This window comes from Rhinolophus ferrumequinum, chromosome 17 (genome assembly GCF_004115265.2).
Source record: "Rhinolophus ferrumequinum isolate MPI-CBG mRhiFer1 chromosome 17, mRhiFer1_v1.p, whole genome shotgun sequence".
Lineage (NCBI taxonomy): Eukaryota > Metazoa > Chordata > Mammalia > Chiroptera > Rhinolophidae > Rhinolophus > Rhinolophus ferrumequinum.
This window is the reverse complement of record NC_046300.1, coordinates 41,307,503-41,323,884: the sequence shown is the minus strand read 5'-3', so window position 1 is coordinate 41,323,884 and position 16,382 is coordinate 41,307,503. Positions and strand designations below refer to the sequence as shown.

At 43.0% G+C, this 16,382-nt stretch overlaps 1 protein-coding gene across 1 annotated transcript in view; it reads left to right on the top strand.

Annotated features, from left to right (window-relative positions):
* Positions 1 to 4,485: 4,485 nt before the first annotated feature.
* The window catches only part of TRH (thyrotropin releasing hormone), a 38,402-nt gene continuing 26,505 nt past the window's right edge, over positions 4,486 to 16,382 (top strand). The window contains exon 1 of the mRNA XM_033131563.1: positions 4,486 to 4,608. Coding sequence (XP_032987454.1) covers positions 4,576 to 4,608 — 33 coding nt within the window. The 5' untranslated portion in view covers positions 4,486 to 4,575. The remainder of the gene's footprint in view (positions 4,609 to 16,382) is intronic.

The following is a 16,382-nucleotide window of genomic DNA, read 5'->3' as shown; positions in this document are numbered from 1 at the left end:
TCAGTGTTCCCATCTGTACAAAGGCGAGTGCTGAGCAAGGTGATCTTGGAGAGACTGTCCATCCCTGCATCTTGAGGCCATTGGCTGTGCCTCAGCCTTTCTTACGGGACTCCCAGCCCTGAGCCCCAGATCTTAGGCTATGTCCCTCCAACTCCCACCCCTAGTCTCAGAAAGGAAATGGAGGTGCCCAAGAGCTGATAGGAGTGAAAGCCAAGGGCAGAGTGCTGAGCAGAGGACAGGCAGCCCGCTGTCCAGAGGCTGAAGTGATCTAACCTGGCGGCTCACGGTGTATTTAGGCCTCTGAGCTCTTATCCCTGGGCTGGCAGCCGATTAGAGAAAAACAAAAATGGAATGACCTCTGCTTGGCCTGACAACTCCACCAAAAGGGAAGGAAACAGCTTTTGGGTTATTTTGCTCCTTCTTCTCTCAGTGGGTAGAGCAAAGCCAGGACCCCTGAGGGGATTGGCAATCCTGTAAATACCTCGTTTGGGACCAGGAATTTCCTTCCATCTGCCCTCTCAGACTGGCCTCTGTAACCTGGCCACACTGTCCAAATCTACCCTAACTCAGCACCACAGATTTACTTAACAAACGTTTATAGTCCAGGCTCTACTCTCAGCATTTTCTAATATTGATTCATTTACTCCTCAAACAGCCTCACTTTCACAGATGAACAAATTGAGGTCACAGAGACTTATTAACCTGCCTGTGGCCATAAGAAGCAGAGTCGGGACTCAAACCCAGGTAGTCTGGCTCCAGACTTAACCTCCATGCTATGCCACTTCTCCAAAGTCTGCCAGCCTTCAGTGCCACAGGACACCAGGCACCTCCCCTCTAAAGTAGCCCCAGAGAGCCCTCCCAGCCCCCATAACCACTAAGGTTACCCACATACAGTGGAAACCTGCCGTCCCAGAGAAATTAATAGAGGAATTGCTTGTCCACCCCACTCAGCGGTGCCCTCTGACCTGCTCCTCTGGGCTGCCCTGCCAGAAGGCTCCCGGACCATCTCACACCTCCTTCCCAAATTCCTCCAAGTCACCCGAGTCCAGGCTGAAGCCTTTAAACAATTTTACTAAAAATCTGAGAGAGTGAAAGGAAAAGGAAATCCAGTCAGCAGTTATGTCTGCAATGGCCATGCCCCCTGCCCTGGAGAACCCTGCCCTGGGGGCCCCTTCTGGCTGCTTCTCTCCTCAGCCCCTTGCCTCTCATTTTAGTCAGAGGCCCTGACATGGAATCACCTGTTCTCTTCCCGGAGTCCCGGAATCCTCACTTGCTAGGCCATTTCCCAGTCAGAGCAAGCAAACCCAAGGGACAGCTCTGCAGTCTCTTCAAAGATGCCTCCTCCCTGTTTCCACAGAACACAGCAATTAACATTTGATTCTTCAAGAGCCAAGGTTTCTTCCTTCCAGAGAAGGGCTGTCACTTTATCTTGGGTAACAGAGGGCCCCGTGAAAGTACTTTTCCAAATAAAAGAGCAATCTTTGCCCAAAAGCTATTTCCAGTGCTACCAAAAAATCAGGCTCCTATTGAGAACAGCTTTTCCACTCCATTTTCCTGACAAAACACAAGCAACAGCTGTAATGACTGAGCAATATACTCCTGGGATATGAATAAAATGGAGTCATTATAGTCAAATTACCAAAATCAAGTAGGTTGAGGCACAAGGAAATAATTCTGTTCTTACTTTAACTAGCCTGGGAACTTAAACGTTGGAAATTTCCAGTCCTGCATCAATGCCTGAATATCTATCAAACCTCCAGATAACCCTCTGATTACCCCATGAAGGACTACAGAAAGAACGTTCACATATCCAGACCACCTGACATCCATTATCGACACCACTCGTCATCTAGAGTGTTACCATCTCAGACCATTCCAGAGGCTAAGAGTGTTGGACTAATTCTTCTCAAGAATGTACCTTTTACCCCTCTGCTTTCCTTTCTCTTTCAGGAACATTCTGGGTATTGCCTAGTTGTGTTTCTAGTTTGCAAATCCTAAGACCTTGAATACATCTTTATTATTTATTTCTAGCCAAAGCCTCCAGGCTTTTTTTGAGTTCATTTGGCAAGTATAATCACAAAAGTTTATTTTGTCTCTCATTATGTCTTTAAAATGCGTTCAGTGGAGGAAGCTCTACCTCTGTCCCTGGATGAAAATTTGGATCTGATTATCCCCAAGTGTAATGGTTCATTTTATTTGTCAACTGGGCTGGGACACGGGGTGTCCGAATATTTGGTCAAATACCGTTCTGGATGTTTCTGGGAGAGTGTTTTTCAGTGAGATCTACATTTAAATCAGTGGACTTTGATTAAAGAAGAATGCCCTCGTAATGTGGTTAGGCCTCACCCAATCAGCTGAAGGCCAGAATACAACAAAAAGACCATCTTCCCCTGAGCAAGAGAAAATTCTCCAGCAGATGGCCTTCAGACGTCATCTGCAACATCAGCTCTTGCTGGTTCTCCAGCAGATGGCCTTCGGACGGGAACTGGAACTTCACTTCTCCTGGGTCTCCAACCTGCCAGCACAGTTTACCAATTTTACTCTTGCCAGTTTCCATGATTGCATAAGCCAATTGCTTGTGATAAATGATAAATACCTCTCTTTGTCCATATATACGTATATGCATATGTACGTATATATACACACATATATACACAAACATGTATACATGTTTTAAGAAACAAATACTGTATTAAAATTGTACTACTCAATATATACCCATAACAAAAGATGAATACAAGTCACGTTTGACTTCTGCAATTACAAGAGGTGCTCAAAGTGGTTACCATCAGCATCCAGACACTTCTGATTACAGTGAACTACTCTTGAGCAACATTGACCAAAGTGTCCAGTTGTATACATTTTTTGGCACCCCTGGTATATTATATATTATATATATATATATATATAGTCATACACCACATAATGTTTCAGTCAATGACCAATCACATATATGACAGTGGCCTCATAAGATTATAATTGATTATAAGCAAAAAGTTTGTTTGCAATGTTGAAAGAAAAGGCTTGACCCCACTACAGTGTTGAATTTGCTGCTAGCTCTGGGTGGTTTCCAAATAAAGCATGTTGTCCATCTCCTGTGTGCCCACTCCCACAGCTGAACATGCACACACACTTGCGTGTACAAACTCACTTTCCTTCCTTATGTTTCTCTTTATCTCTCTTTCTTCCGGGTCCTGTTTCTCTCTTTCTTTCTAGCTCTGTCTCTCCTTTTCTCTTCCTTCCCTTTCTCCCTTCCTCCTCCTGACCTCCACTCTCTCTCTAACTGGTATTTCCCCCCCCCAGCCCTCCTCTTGCCTCCACAACACACACCGATACACAACTGTCTTTTACACCGTATTTTTACTATACCTTTTCTATGTCTATGTTTAGATATACAAAAACTTACCATTGTGCTATAATTGACTATAGTATCCAGTTCAGTAACATGCTGTACAGGTTTGTAGCCTGGGAGCAACAGACTATACCATCTAGCCTAGGCGTGCAGTAGGCTCTACCATCTAGGTTTGTGGCAGTGCACATCTAGGTTTGTGGATGTTTGCACAATGATGAAATCACCACATGATGCACTTCTCAGAAAGTAGCCCTGTCATTAAGCGACACATGACTGTACATGTATACATATCCTACCGTGTTTCCCTGCAAATAAGATCAGGTCTTATATTAAGGTTTGCTCCAAAAGATGTATTATGTTCAGGGGATGTCATCCTGAAAAATCACGCTAGGGCTTATTTTCCAGTTAGGTCTTATTTTTGGGAAAATACAGTATTAGTTCTCTTTCTCTGGAAAGCCCTGCGAAACACACCAGGTTAAAAAACAACAACCAAACAAAACCTCTATATTGACTTTAGGTTCTTAAACACAGCCTCAGTTCAAAAGTTAAAATGTCCTGTCTGGGGAGCAGCCAAAGCTTTTAACTTTTAAAAAAGTTCTAGATGGCCCCTCCCCCTATTAGAGTGTGGATGGGTCCTGTTTTCTCTTTCCCCATCTTAAAGCCTCTTCCTCCATCTTGCTCAGGTGGTTTCTCACCCCTGGCTGTGGTAGGGTGGAAGGAGGGAGGAGATGGTGGGGAGCAGGCAAGTCCTTAGTTGATACTGCTACAGGATGGTGCTGAGGTATATGTAAAGCTGATCCTGCTCAGGGGGTGCTTTCATAGATTCTGAGAACCCCCAAGAGCATTCCATTTTACCTTTTTGATGTGGGGAACATATTTACCTCCTGCTGGTGACTTTCTCCTCAGCTCCTATTTTTATTCCTCCCTCCCACAACTGGGCACACACTACACTGACTCTCTGTGTTGGCGGCACACCAGTCCTCTAAGTGTCCTCTGGGGCATGATCAAGGCAGCTCTCTCGAGGGGTCCACGTCAGAAATTCTGAAATCTGAAATTGGGAAATTCGTTGCTTGTTCATCTGACAGCCTTGGGGAGGGAGGCCTCTTTCCTGCTCAGCCGGTTCTCCAAGGCTCCTTTCGCCCAAACTTTAGATTGTTGAATTAGGAATCAGAGACCAGGTCCAGCATCCCCCATCCTGCAAGAAGCCCATAGTTAGCGTCCAAATGGTCCTGTTGAGACTCCTCACCTGGCCTCAGGTAAGAGCACCCTCAGGTCTCTCCGTGGGTGGGGTAAGGCTGAGGGTGGGGAGAGTCAAAGTCCTACTATCTACAGAGACATTCTCTTCACAAATTTCTTTAATCTTCAATGACTAGATCATTAGACCTTCAATGATCTAGTGCAGGTGATCACCTTCAATGCAGGTGAGATGTTTTCGGGTCTTATAACAAGTTTTTGTTTATTTTCTTTGAACATTTATATCTGGGTCTGGAATGTCTTATTTATTTTATTTTGTTGAATCCTTAGGAAGTTGCAATTTAACATCTTGTTACACATACACAATTACATGTACAAAAAGATGGAGAACTCTATACCTCCGAATTTTGGTGGGGAGAGCTCTGAGTGTGTCTGAACAGGGAACAGACTGGAGAGTTGGCTTGGAAGTAGATGTTGAGGGCTCTGGTCGCTCTCATTCTGGTGCCTTTCCCTTTCCCACTCTACTCTTTTATAATATAACTGCCCCAGCCCTGATCCTAACCCCCTTGCTCTTAGTTCACTACCAGAAAAGGAAAGAGAAGCAGCTTTGCATAATAAAGAATTTGAAGGGCAATGGTAGGGCAGGAAGTACAGAAACAAGGGGGAAAGTGCAATGCAGAAGATGGTGAAAGATGGCCTGTAACCTTAAAACCGTCTCCCTACTACCAAAGCCTGACAAAATTCTTCTAAAACTCACAAGCAGGGTCCAGCCACTCCCCTGTGAGCACGATCTTATCTCTTCTGTGGGGCTGGGAGCTCTGCAAAGGCAGGGACAGCTGGGTCTGCCTTAGTCACTATTGGATCCCCCACAACAGGTTACTAATAAAGGTCAAATGATTGAATAGGGAGCCAGGGCCTCAGTCAGGCTCTGGGGTGGGCTGGGATTGCCAGCCTATATGGCCAGGATCCTGTATAGCTCTGTTCCCTCCCCTTGCTGGTCCTAGCATTGACACACAAATTACATCTTTATACATTATAAGCCCATCAACATAGGTTTCCTTTAGTTCTTTGAATATATTTAAAGTAGCTGATTTAAAGTCTTTGTCTAGTAAGTCCAAGGTTTGGTCTTCCTCAAGGACATATCTATGGGTTGCTTTTTTTTTTTTTTTTTTTTTGCCTGTGTATGAATGGGTCATACTTTCCCGTTTGCTTGTGTGTCTTGTCGTTTTGTTGAAAATTCAACATTTTAAATACTACAATGTGGCAATTCTAGAAACCAGATTTCTCCCATCCCCATGGCACGTTGTTGCTATTTATTGTTTTGCTACTGCTGTTTGTTTGTTTACTGACTTTTCTGAACTAATTCTGTCAAGTCTGTATTCTTTATCGTATGTGGCCACTAAAGCCTCTGCTTAGTTAGCTCAATGGTCAGCTAATGATTAGAGAGAGATTTCTTTAAATGTCTTCAACCATAAGTCTCCTAGCCTTTGAGGAGAGACTCTGTGTGTGTTAGGACATGCTTTTCATGTCCCATCAGGCAGTTTACAATACTACCTTAGCCTTCACTTTCTGCTTTAAGCAGAGCCTAAAGGTCAGCCAGAGGTGAAAGGTTAGGGCCTTCACAGGCATTTCCTGGACAAGTGCACAGCTCTTGCCATGTGCATGTCCTGCTAGATCCCCAAGAATATGTTGGAGCTTTTCAAAGCCCTCTAGGGACATCACATTTTCTAGCTTTTCTTTTAAAATCTGTGGTCAGCCTCTTGTTTCTCCCATCTGTTATCACTGCTTTAGGCAGCTTCTATGTTAAACTATTGTTGCTGGTTGTTTTTGACAAATGCCCCTAGGGAAAGGCTGTTCACATTGACTGAGCTGAGTCAGGTCAAATAAAAACAAACTCAAGGAGTGGAGATTTCCAAGGACCTTCTGGACAGGTCAAATAATGACAACTCTCTGGGACTAGCACTTTTTAGGGAGCTCCAAACCCTTTTTCCCCTCTCCAGTGGTTGCTAAGTTGCTGATTTTCATGGCTATTGTGATTATGAAACTGTTGGTTTTCAAGGCTACTGCAAAGCTAAGACGAGAGGAATGGGACAGGATAACATAAAATGCACCAAATCTCGCAGTTCTGAGATTCAGTTCTTTCTTTCCTCTCCTTCTTTTTTTCTTTCTCTCTCTCTTTTTCCTTCTCCTCCTCCTCCTTCTTCTTCTTGAATAAATGTTCCTTGGATTGTTATAAGCTTTTGGTTAATTTTCAGAGTACTGAAAAGTTAATTTGATGATTTTGCCGGTGTTCTCATTGTTCTTACAGAGGAGTAGATTTTCAGAGGTCCTCACTCCTCCATTCTGGAAGTGCTCTCCCTCCTCCTAGAGACTTCAAAATTCAAAATTTAAAAATGTGCTGCCCAAACAAAAGAGTCTGTAGATTGAGATGGTCTGTGGGCCACCAGATTTATGGTTTCTGACCCCAAAAATAAGCCCTCTAAAAATATTCATTTATTTGTGCAAAATTGTAACAACTGGGGAGTTGATATAAATGATGATTTCATAGAGTGTGGTTCCCAGATTTCTAATGATATTCTGGTTGTGATTTTCTGTGATTTATGACCATTGTGGCCATTCCCAATGGGTCTGGCCCTTACTCCATTACCTCTCAGCCAACATTTTTCTCAGGTCCCCAAGGTGGGCAGTGAGGGGGCTGCTCCCTGAGAAGAACACTGTTCCAGGGAGATGGAGTAGGTATAGAACCTGACAGAGTACAGGACTCTTTTTTGGGAAGTTTCTCATCATCTGATCAGCACACTAATCCCATGACATGGGTGGCACAGAAATGAACACAAAGGAAATGTCTTTTGGATGCTACTGATTGCTTAGATAATTGGGTACATCTCCCTGATATGAGTGAATATGTTACTGTATAAATGTTTGAGTGTGTGAGCATGAATGTTTTTGTGAGTGTTAGAGCGTATAAGTAAATGAGCTTAGGTTTGTGAGTGTGTGTAAACATGTGAGTTTGAGTAAGAACATAAAGCGAATGTTTGAGTGTATATAAGTGTATGGCTATGTGTGTAATAAAACATGTGGGTGAGTGTGTGTGTGAATGTGTATGAATGTTTGTGCATGTGTAGGACTGTGAAATATACAAGTATGTATGGAAGGGAATGCTATGGTGAATAAAAAAGGGGCTACATAATTAATCTGACAAACTCAGTGACAGAAAGTAACTTCACAGGGTGATCTGATCATAGATTCCTAAGTGGGCAGGTCATGGTGGGTAGTCATGCCTCAGACTACAGTTCCCTTAATAAAAGGTTTAGCTTGACCTTAAGCTAGCCCTGTCCATTATCCTTGTGCATTTAGGTTAACACACCTTTGAAATGCCAGCGTAATTTTCTTTTCAGACCCTTTCAAGGCAGTCATCACCCTCAAGAGAGTGTGTGATCTTATTGCCCATATACCATCCCTACTTATTAACTGTAAATGTAAAATGTTAACTATCCTGTACCCATCAATGTAAAAGAAGTATGTAAATCTCCATTTTACCTTTTACCCAATCATATGGATTTCCCCACCTTGCTTTCTCCTGCTTCTTTAATCTACCACCAATGGATTTCACGTAGTACTGCTTACTTCCCCTCCTTTGATTCTAAATGCATAAAAAGAACTGCAAAACTGCCATTCTCCAGAGCATTTTCTCAGTCCCTTGAGATCTTGCTTCCAGGCATGTCCTCAGTTTGGCTCAAATAAACTAATAAAATTATAAAATTTTCCATAGGTTTGGATGTTCTGTAGACACAACGTGGGTGTGTGAATACATATCAAAGTATGTGTTGTGAGTATGAATGGGTGTGTGAATATTTGAGTGTAAGTGTATGAATGTGTGTGTTAATTAAATACTGGGGGTGCCAAAAAAAATGTATACACATGACTTGTAGTCATCTTTTGTTATCGGTATATATTGAGTATTACAATTTTAATACAGTTTTTTCCTTTTTTAAAATGTGTATACATTTTTTTGGCACCCGCTGTATATTTGAGTCAGTGTGTATAACTATATCAGTATGTGAGAATGTTTGAATTTGTATGTGTAAATATATGGGTATGAGTGAATATGGATGGGTATATGAGAGTGAGAATATGTATAAATGCTTGCGTGTATATGTGTGTGAGCAGATTTAATATACATGTTTGAGTGTATGAGGTGTATGAATGTGTGACTTCTGCATTATTGAATGTGCATTTAAATATAGGAGTGTGTAAGTCTAACTGTATGGGTGTGTATGTTTGCATGTGTGTAACTGTATGTACGGGTGGGTGAATGAGTGTGAGTGTATGAGTATGTGGATATAAATGTTTGAGTGTAAGATATGAGCACATGTATATATGTATGAGTGTGAGCATGAGCGTGTATGCGAGTGTGAGTGTAGGTGCAGGTCTGGAGAGGTAAGCAAATACTCACTCGCAGCTTGGAGAGAAAGCCCTGGTTCTCCCTGGGAGGCGGAGAGCAGTTGTCCCCATGCAGGGACTATTAGGTCACACATCAGAAGTTCCCCTGCCCAGTGCCGTCCTGTATTGGGTCCTAAGGGCCCCTGGTTTTCTGCTCCCCCATCTCTCACAGTCTTGGGAGGCAGGGCAGGGCTCCCAGGCACTGGTTTGCTGGCTGTGGCCTTGTCTTCCCCTGAAAGTTGAAGCCTGGAGATCGCCTTTGCCCCCAAGTTTGCTGTCTTGGTAATGCAGGTAGAGCTACGTCTTATTGGCACCATTAAACTTTTCCCATTGGCCTCATTGCAAAGGCGACAAGGCAGGAAACATGTGTTCAGGAGGTTGTTTTAAAACCCTGCTTCTATTTGAGGAATAATGGGGTAGCTCCCAAGTTTTAGAATGAGACACTATGTTGAGAGCTTTGCATATATATTACCTCACCCGATCCTCCCAAAAGCCACTAGTAAGCACCGTTCATATTCAGACAGACCTGACTTCAAATAGTGATCCTGGGAGTGGTTAGCTGGGCGATCACAAACCAGAGTCCACTCTCAATCCTGGCTGGAGGGTGGCAGCCCTGTTCTTGTTCTTTAGGCCTCCATGAAAACTTCACCTCCTTACCTCACTCCCTCCTTCCATTAGCTCCATCAAATAATCCCGTGTATTTCCTTGATAACACAATTTGTAATTATCTAATTCTTTTTTTTGTTTGTTTGTTTTTTATTTTTTATTATTTTTATTATTTTTTTAAATTTATTGGGGTGACAATTGTTAGTAAAATTACATAGATTTCAGGTGTGCAATTCTGTATCACATCATCTATACAATACATTCTGTGTTCACCACCCAGCCAGTTCTCCTTCCATCACCATATATTTGATCCCCCTTACCCTCATCTCCCACCCCCCAACCCCCTTACCCTCTGGTAACCACTAAATTACGTTCCCCAGATTAATTTTCAAACCCCGTGGCCATCTTGTGGTTACTGATTGTTTTCTAATCCCCTCCCTTCCCCCTTCCCCCCTCTTATTCTTTTGTTTGTTGTTGTTTCCACCTCCAAACTCCTCTGAGGCAGATACTAAGTCTATTCTGGTCACAGCTTGTGGCATGTGACACATAGTAGGTACTCAATGAATAACTCTTAACTGACTGGCAATGAATGAACTCACATATGTGCCCTAGAGATAAATAAATACCTCTTGGAACCAGCTACCCACTGGGACCTACGCTTTGCAAAGCTCAGGTGTGGTGTTTACTATCTTGAATTTTCGAATGTGTTGGTGCTCATATTCTAGAACTATACTTTTACCAATTCGACTATTTGAAAACTTCAATTACTGGACTGGGTTCCTAGTCCACCCAGTTACAGGGTTCTAGCTATTTCTGGCCCTACACTTCCATCTACTGGCGATAGGTGGATCTGCAGCCTCAGGAACAAGCAAGGAACGTGATGGGGGGATCCCAGCCGGTCAGGAATTAATAAAATGAAGCAGTGACTATAGAGGATTCTGACAAGCAACTTGGTAGTAAACCAAAATAGGAAATCTCTCTTCTCCCTCTACCCACTTTTATAAAGCATTAAATTCCTCCCAAAGCTTCCATTCCCCGGTCCTGGGCTCTCAGAACCCAACCAAACTCCTCTCCCTCTCTTTAAGCCTGCTTCCCCTGCAGCCTACCCCATCTCAGTAATTGCTCCCACCCAAAACACCGAAGTCCTCCTGAAGAAGTCCTGGAGGACGGGGTGTGTATTCCTTCTCCAACACGAGCACAGACAGCGCCTTCTCTTTCTCCCATGCCCCATGTCTAGTCCACAGGAAAACCCTGTCTGCTCCATCTTTGAAAGCTATCTAGAATCTGACCATTTCACACTACCTTCCCTGCTCTTACTGTTGACATCATCTCTCAACTAGAAAAGATTCCTCTCTGAACATTTATCCAAAGAAGATCTATAAATGGCCAGCAAGCACATGAAAAGATGAACAACATCATTAGTCATTAGAGAAATGCAAATCAAAACCACAATGAGATACCGCTTCATACCCACAGGATGGCTATTATCCAAAAGAGAGAAAAAAGAACAAGTGTTGGTGAGAAGGTGGAAAATTGGAACCCATGGCTGGTGGGAATATAAAATGGTGCAGCCGCTATTGAAAATAGTTTGGTGATCCTCAAAATGTTAAATATAGTTACCACATGATCCTGCAGTTCCACTGCTGGGCATATACCTGAAAGAACTGAAAACAGGGAATCAAGCAGATACCTATATCAGTGTTCATAGTAGCATTATTCACCATAATGAAAAGACGAAACAACCTAAATGTCCATCAACAGATGACTGGATAAACAAAATGTGATATCTACAGACAAGGGAATATTATTCAGCCTTAAAAACAACTGAAAGTAGATTGAAGGTTACCAGGGACAGGTAAGGAGAGAGAATGAAGGGTCATTGCTTAATGAATAAGGAGTTTTTGTTTGGAATGATGAAAATTTCTGGAAATAGACAGTGGTGATGACTACCCAACCTTGTGAATGTACCTAATGCCACTGACTGTACATTTTTAAACATGGATCATCAAAAAGACAAGAGATAACAAATGCCTGGCGAGAATGTGGAGAAAGGCAACCCTTGTGCTCTGTGAGTAGGAATGTAAATTGGTGCAGCCACTATGGAAAACAGTATGGAAGGTTCTCAAAAAATTAAAAATTGAATTACCATATGATCCAGCAATCCCAATTCTGAGTATATATATGAAGGAAATGAAATCACTGTTGAAGAAATATCTTCACCTCTATGTTCATTGCAGTATTAATTACAATAACCAAAACATGGAAAGTGTCCATGGATGGATAAATGGATAAAGAGACTGTGAGATATATATATACACACACACATACACAGACATATATATATATATATATATGATGGAATACTATACAGCCATAAAAGAAGGAAATCCTGCCATTTGTGACAACATGGATAGAACTTGAGGGCATTATGCTAAGTGAAATAAGTCAGACAGTACGACAAATATGATCTCACTTATATAGGAATCTAAAAAAAACAAAATTCATAGAAATAGAGATCAGATTTGTGGTTACCAGATGCAGAAGTGGGGGTGGGAAATTGGAGGAAGTGATCAAAAGATACATCTGCAATGATTCTCTTTCCAAATCAGGTCACATTCTGTGGTACAGGGGCTTAAGACAGCAACATATGAATTTGGGGGGAGGGGATGCAATTTAACCCATAACGCTCCCCAACATAGACACCCCACTGCTCACACAGACTCTGTCCCTGTTTCTCCTCTATCTTCACACCACTCCCCATCCCACTCTTCATCTGGAAAACTTCAGTTCCTTCTCCAACACTAGGTACAGATATCCCCTCCTCCAGGAAGGCTTCCATGATTTCTTCCTCCCTTTTTGATGCCCCCACAGCTCCTTTGGCTTCCACAATTATAGTGATTTCTCTTTGCCACTAGGCTATCAGTTGCTATGAGCACGAACTAGTTTGTTGGGATCATTGTTGAAAATTGTGGACAGGGGAAGAGACTTCAGGGGATGCTGATTTTAGGATTGGGGAAGCCTGAGTCTGTAGAGGGTCTGAGAGAAGGAGTCTGTGAAGGGGAGTAGATTGAGAAAGAGGATGGTAAGGGGCTAACTGAGGATAAGGTGGGAGGGGCTGATTTCTGGGTCGGGGGCAGAGGAGCGGGAGGGTGAAGCTGCAGTGAGAATTTGCTCTGGAGAAAATGGAAGCCGAAGAAGCTCAAAAGGGCTGTGCAAAGCACTGGGTTGGGATCCCAGAGACCTGGTGTTCGGCCCTAAAACTCCACTTACCAACGTTGTGATGGAGCAGCGCCATTCCACTCTCTGGGCCTCAGTTTCTTTGTCTATAAAACAGGAGAGTTAGCTCCAGAGATCAAAAAACTGACTGTTGCTTTTCTGACAAATCTGGTCCCAAGACATGTTTTGTTTGACCTGCATAGTGATATATGAACTTTGAATTAGTTGCCAACCTGTAAAAATCGGGAAATTTCATCTAAAACCCAGCTTTCTAGTGTCTTTTGAGAAATGAGTATGTCTTCCCTCATGGCTGTGATTGGATGGGCAAAGGTGAGGCCAACAACCCCTTAAGAGGTCTCCTGTCTCCATCGGGGACTCAGTCTACGTAACTCCAAAGGCCTGTCTGAAAAATCTAAACGTCTATGAAAAGGATTTCAGGAGGTGGGGGTAGGGTTGCCAAATTTAGCAAATAAAAATATAGGACGTTGGGTGTGGTATCCCTAGGCTAGACTTAGCATTTGCCCCTTGCAAGCGTCTGACTTCATGAGGGTCACGACTTTAAGTGCACTTCTGACTTTTACCACCAGGGAGAAGCAGAGTAGCAAAGTTGACCTGAGTCTTCCAGTCCCGGGATCTCTGCTAGAACCTAGGGGATGAGGGGTGCTTAGGGGGTCCTGGAGGTGAGGAAGGGCAGGAAGCTAAAAGGAGGTGGAGGAAGGAGGAGCTGTGCCCGACCCTATGTCCAACAACTGAGGGAAGGCCAGAGGGGGCGAGGTCATAGTGTGTGTGATCAGAGAAGGCTTCTGGAAAAGGAGACCTTCAAGCTAGGCCTTAAAGACAGGCAGGATTTGGACAGTAAAGGAGAAGGAGGTATGGAGGGAGGAATGAGTTTGCACAGGCGGTGTAGCCTGGCTTAAAGCAGTACGACAATGTCAGAAATTCTGAAATTCTTCAAGCCATTGTTTTCATCATGATTCATGGATACAAGTGACAGAAACCTACCTCAAATTGACTTAAGCAAGAGAGGAAAACATTTTCTCATGTAACTAAAAAGTCTAGGAGAAAGATGCCTCTAGGTATGGCCATATCCAGGGACTCAGATGACATCATCGTGCCCTTGCCTCTCTCCATCTCTTAGCTCTGCCTCTTTCTGTGGTGACTCCATTCTCAGGCAAGCTTCCTAGTCCTGGTGGCAAGATGGCTGCAGAAGCTCCAGGCAGACCCCCAAAACATCATAGCAACCACCACGCAAGGAGAGAACTTCATTCACAATAATTCCACCAGACATCCTGGGGATTACTCTGATTAGCCGTGTCATATGTCCATCCAGAAACTAATTGGTGCGATTCTGGTTGACATGGTCTGAGCTATAGGCTGCCTCTGGCATGAGGGGTGGATCTGTCCACCCAACTCCCCTGGACTGATACTGAGGGAGAGGGTGGACTCCAAAGGAAAAGCAAGGTGGTCTTTTCAGAAGATGGGACAATGGTTGCTGGGCAGACAAAAAGAAGAGGGGTCTGTATACCAGGTTCTCACCTGAGGGATGGTAAATCAGAAATTGTGGATGAGGCAAGGGCGAGGCATGAGGTTTATTTTTGTTATCGGTTTGTTTTGCCTATTAAATATGATTGTATGACAAAACAAAGAGGCAACCAACCAAATGGGAGAAGATATGCCTCCGATCTACACAAAATATATAAGGAACTCATACAACTCAAGAACAAAAAGAAAAACAATCCAATTAAAAAATGGGCAGAGGACTTGAATAGACATTTCTCCAAAGAGAACATACAGGTGGCCAATAGACATATGAAAAGATGCTCAACATCACTAATCGTCAGAGAAATGCAAATAAAAACCACAATGAGATATCACCTCACACCTGTTAGAATGGCCATCATCAACAAGACAAATAATAACAAGTGTTGGAGAGGCTGTGGAGAAAAAGGAACCTTCATACACTGTTGATGGGAATGCAGACTGGTGCAGCTGTTATGGAAGGCAGTGTGGAGGTTCCTCAAAAAATTAAGAATAGAATTACCATATCACTCAGCAATCCCTCTCCTGGGCATATACCCCCAAAATATGAAAACATTTATCCATAAAGATATATGTGCACCAATGTTCATTGCAGCTTTATTTACGGTGGCTAAAACACATTGGAAACAACCAAAGTGTCCTTTGATAGATGAGTGGATAAAGAAGATGTGGTATATATACACAATGGAATACTACTCTGTTATAAGAAAAGATGAAATAGTGCCATTTGCGACACCATGGATAGATCTTGAGATTATTATCCTAAGCAAAATAAGTTAGAAAGAAAAAGTTGAGAACCATATAACTTCACTGATATGTGGGATATAAAAGTGAAAGCAACAAAGGAGCAAGACAAACAAATAAAGAAACAAAAACTCACAGACACAGGTAATAGTTTGGTAGATATGAGAGGGTAAGGGGTGAGGAGGGATAGTAGAAGAGGGTTAAGGGGGTCAAATATATGGTGATGGAAGGAGAACTAACTCTGGGTGGTGAACATACAATGTGATATATAGATAATGTATTACAGAATTGTGCACTTGAAACTTTTGTAATTTTACTAAGCATTGTCACCCCAATAAATTTTAATTTAAAAAAATGTAAATGTATGAATGATTGTTTTAAAGCCATGTCTACAACTTTGATACTGGCCAGACCTCCAATATACCTTAGTTAGATACCTGCAGCCTGATCTCATTCATTCAATAACTCGTTAATGACATCTACCATGGGCCAGGTGCTGTGCCAGAAGCTGAGGGCATAGCAATGAACAAGAGATAAGGTCTTTGCCTTCCTGTAGTTTATAATCTGATAAGACAGATGGATAAAAACAAGGAGACAACTAAACACATAATGTTTCCAGTGATGATTAAATGCTGTGAAGAAAAATAAAGCAAGAGAAGAGAAGGGTGATTGGTGCCGCTGTGCGTGCGTGTGTGATATTCCATACCGCATGGTCAGGAAGGAGGTGAGGAGTGAGCCAAACAGAGATCTGGGAATGAGCATTCCAGGCAGAGGGAACAGCAAGTGCAAAGACCCTGAGGCAGGAATAAGGTTGGTGTTTTCAAGGAACAACACCAGTCTTCATGGCTCTCAGGGAAGAAGACAGCAGTAGGAAGGCGGTTGGAGGAGTAGAGGAGACAGAGGCAGGTGGTAGAGAGCCTTGTGGGCCACTGTAAGGACTCTGGCTTTTAGTCTCCCTAACACAAAAAGCCACTGGAGTGTTCTGAGAAGACTTTCCTAGCAGCCAGATAGGAAATATAGATCGTAGTGGGCAAGGATGGAAGCAGGGAGACCAGAGGGAGGCTGTTGCAGTTGACCAGGCTAGAGGCGGCAGTGGCTGGACCAGGGTGATGGTAGGGAAAAGGTGAGATTCTAAATATATTTTGCAGGATGAGTCAATAGGATTTGCTGATAGACTGGTCGTGGGATGAGAAAGGGAGGAGTCAAGAATGACCGCAAAGGTTTTTTTTGCCTAAGCCACTGTTAGGATAGAGTTGTCTTTTCAGAGACAGAAAGACTGCAAGAGGAG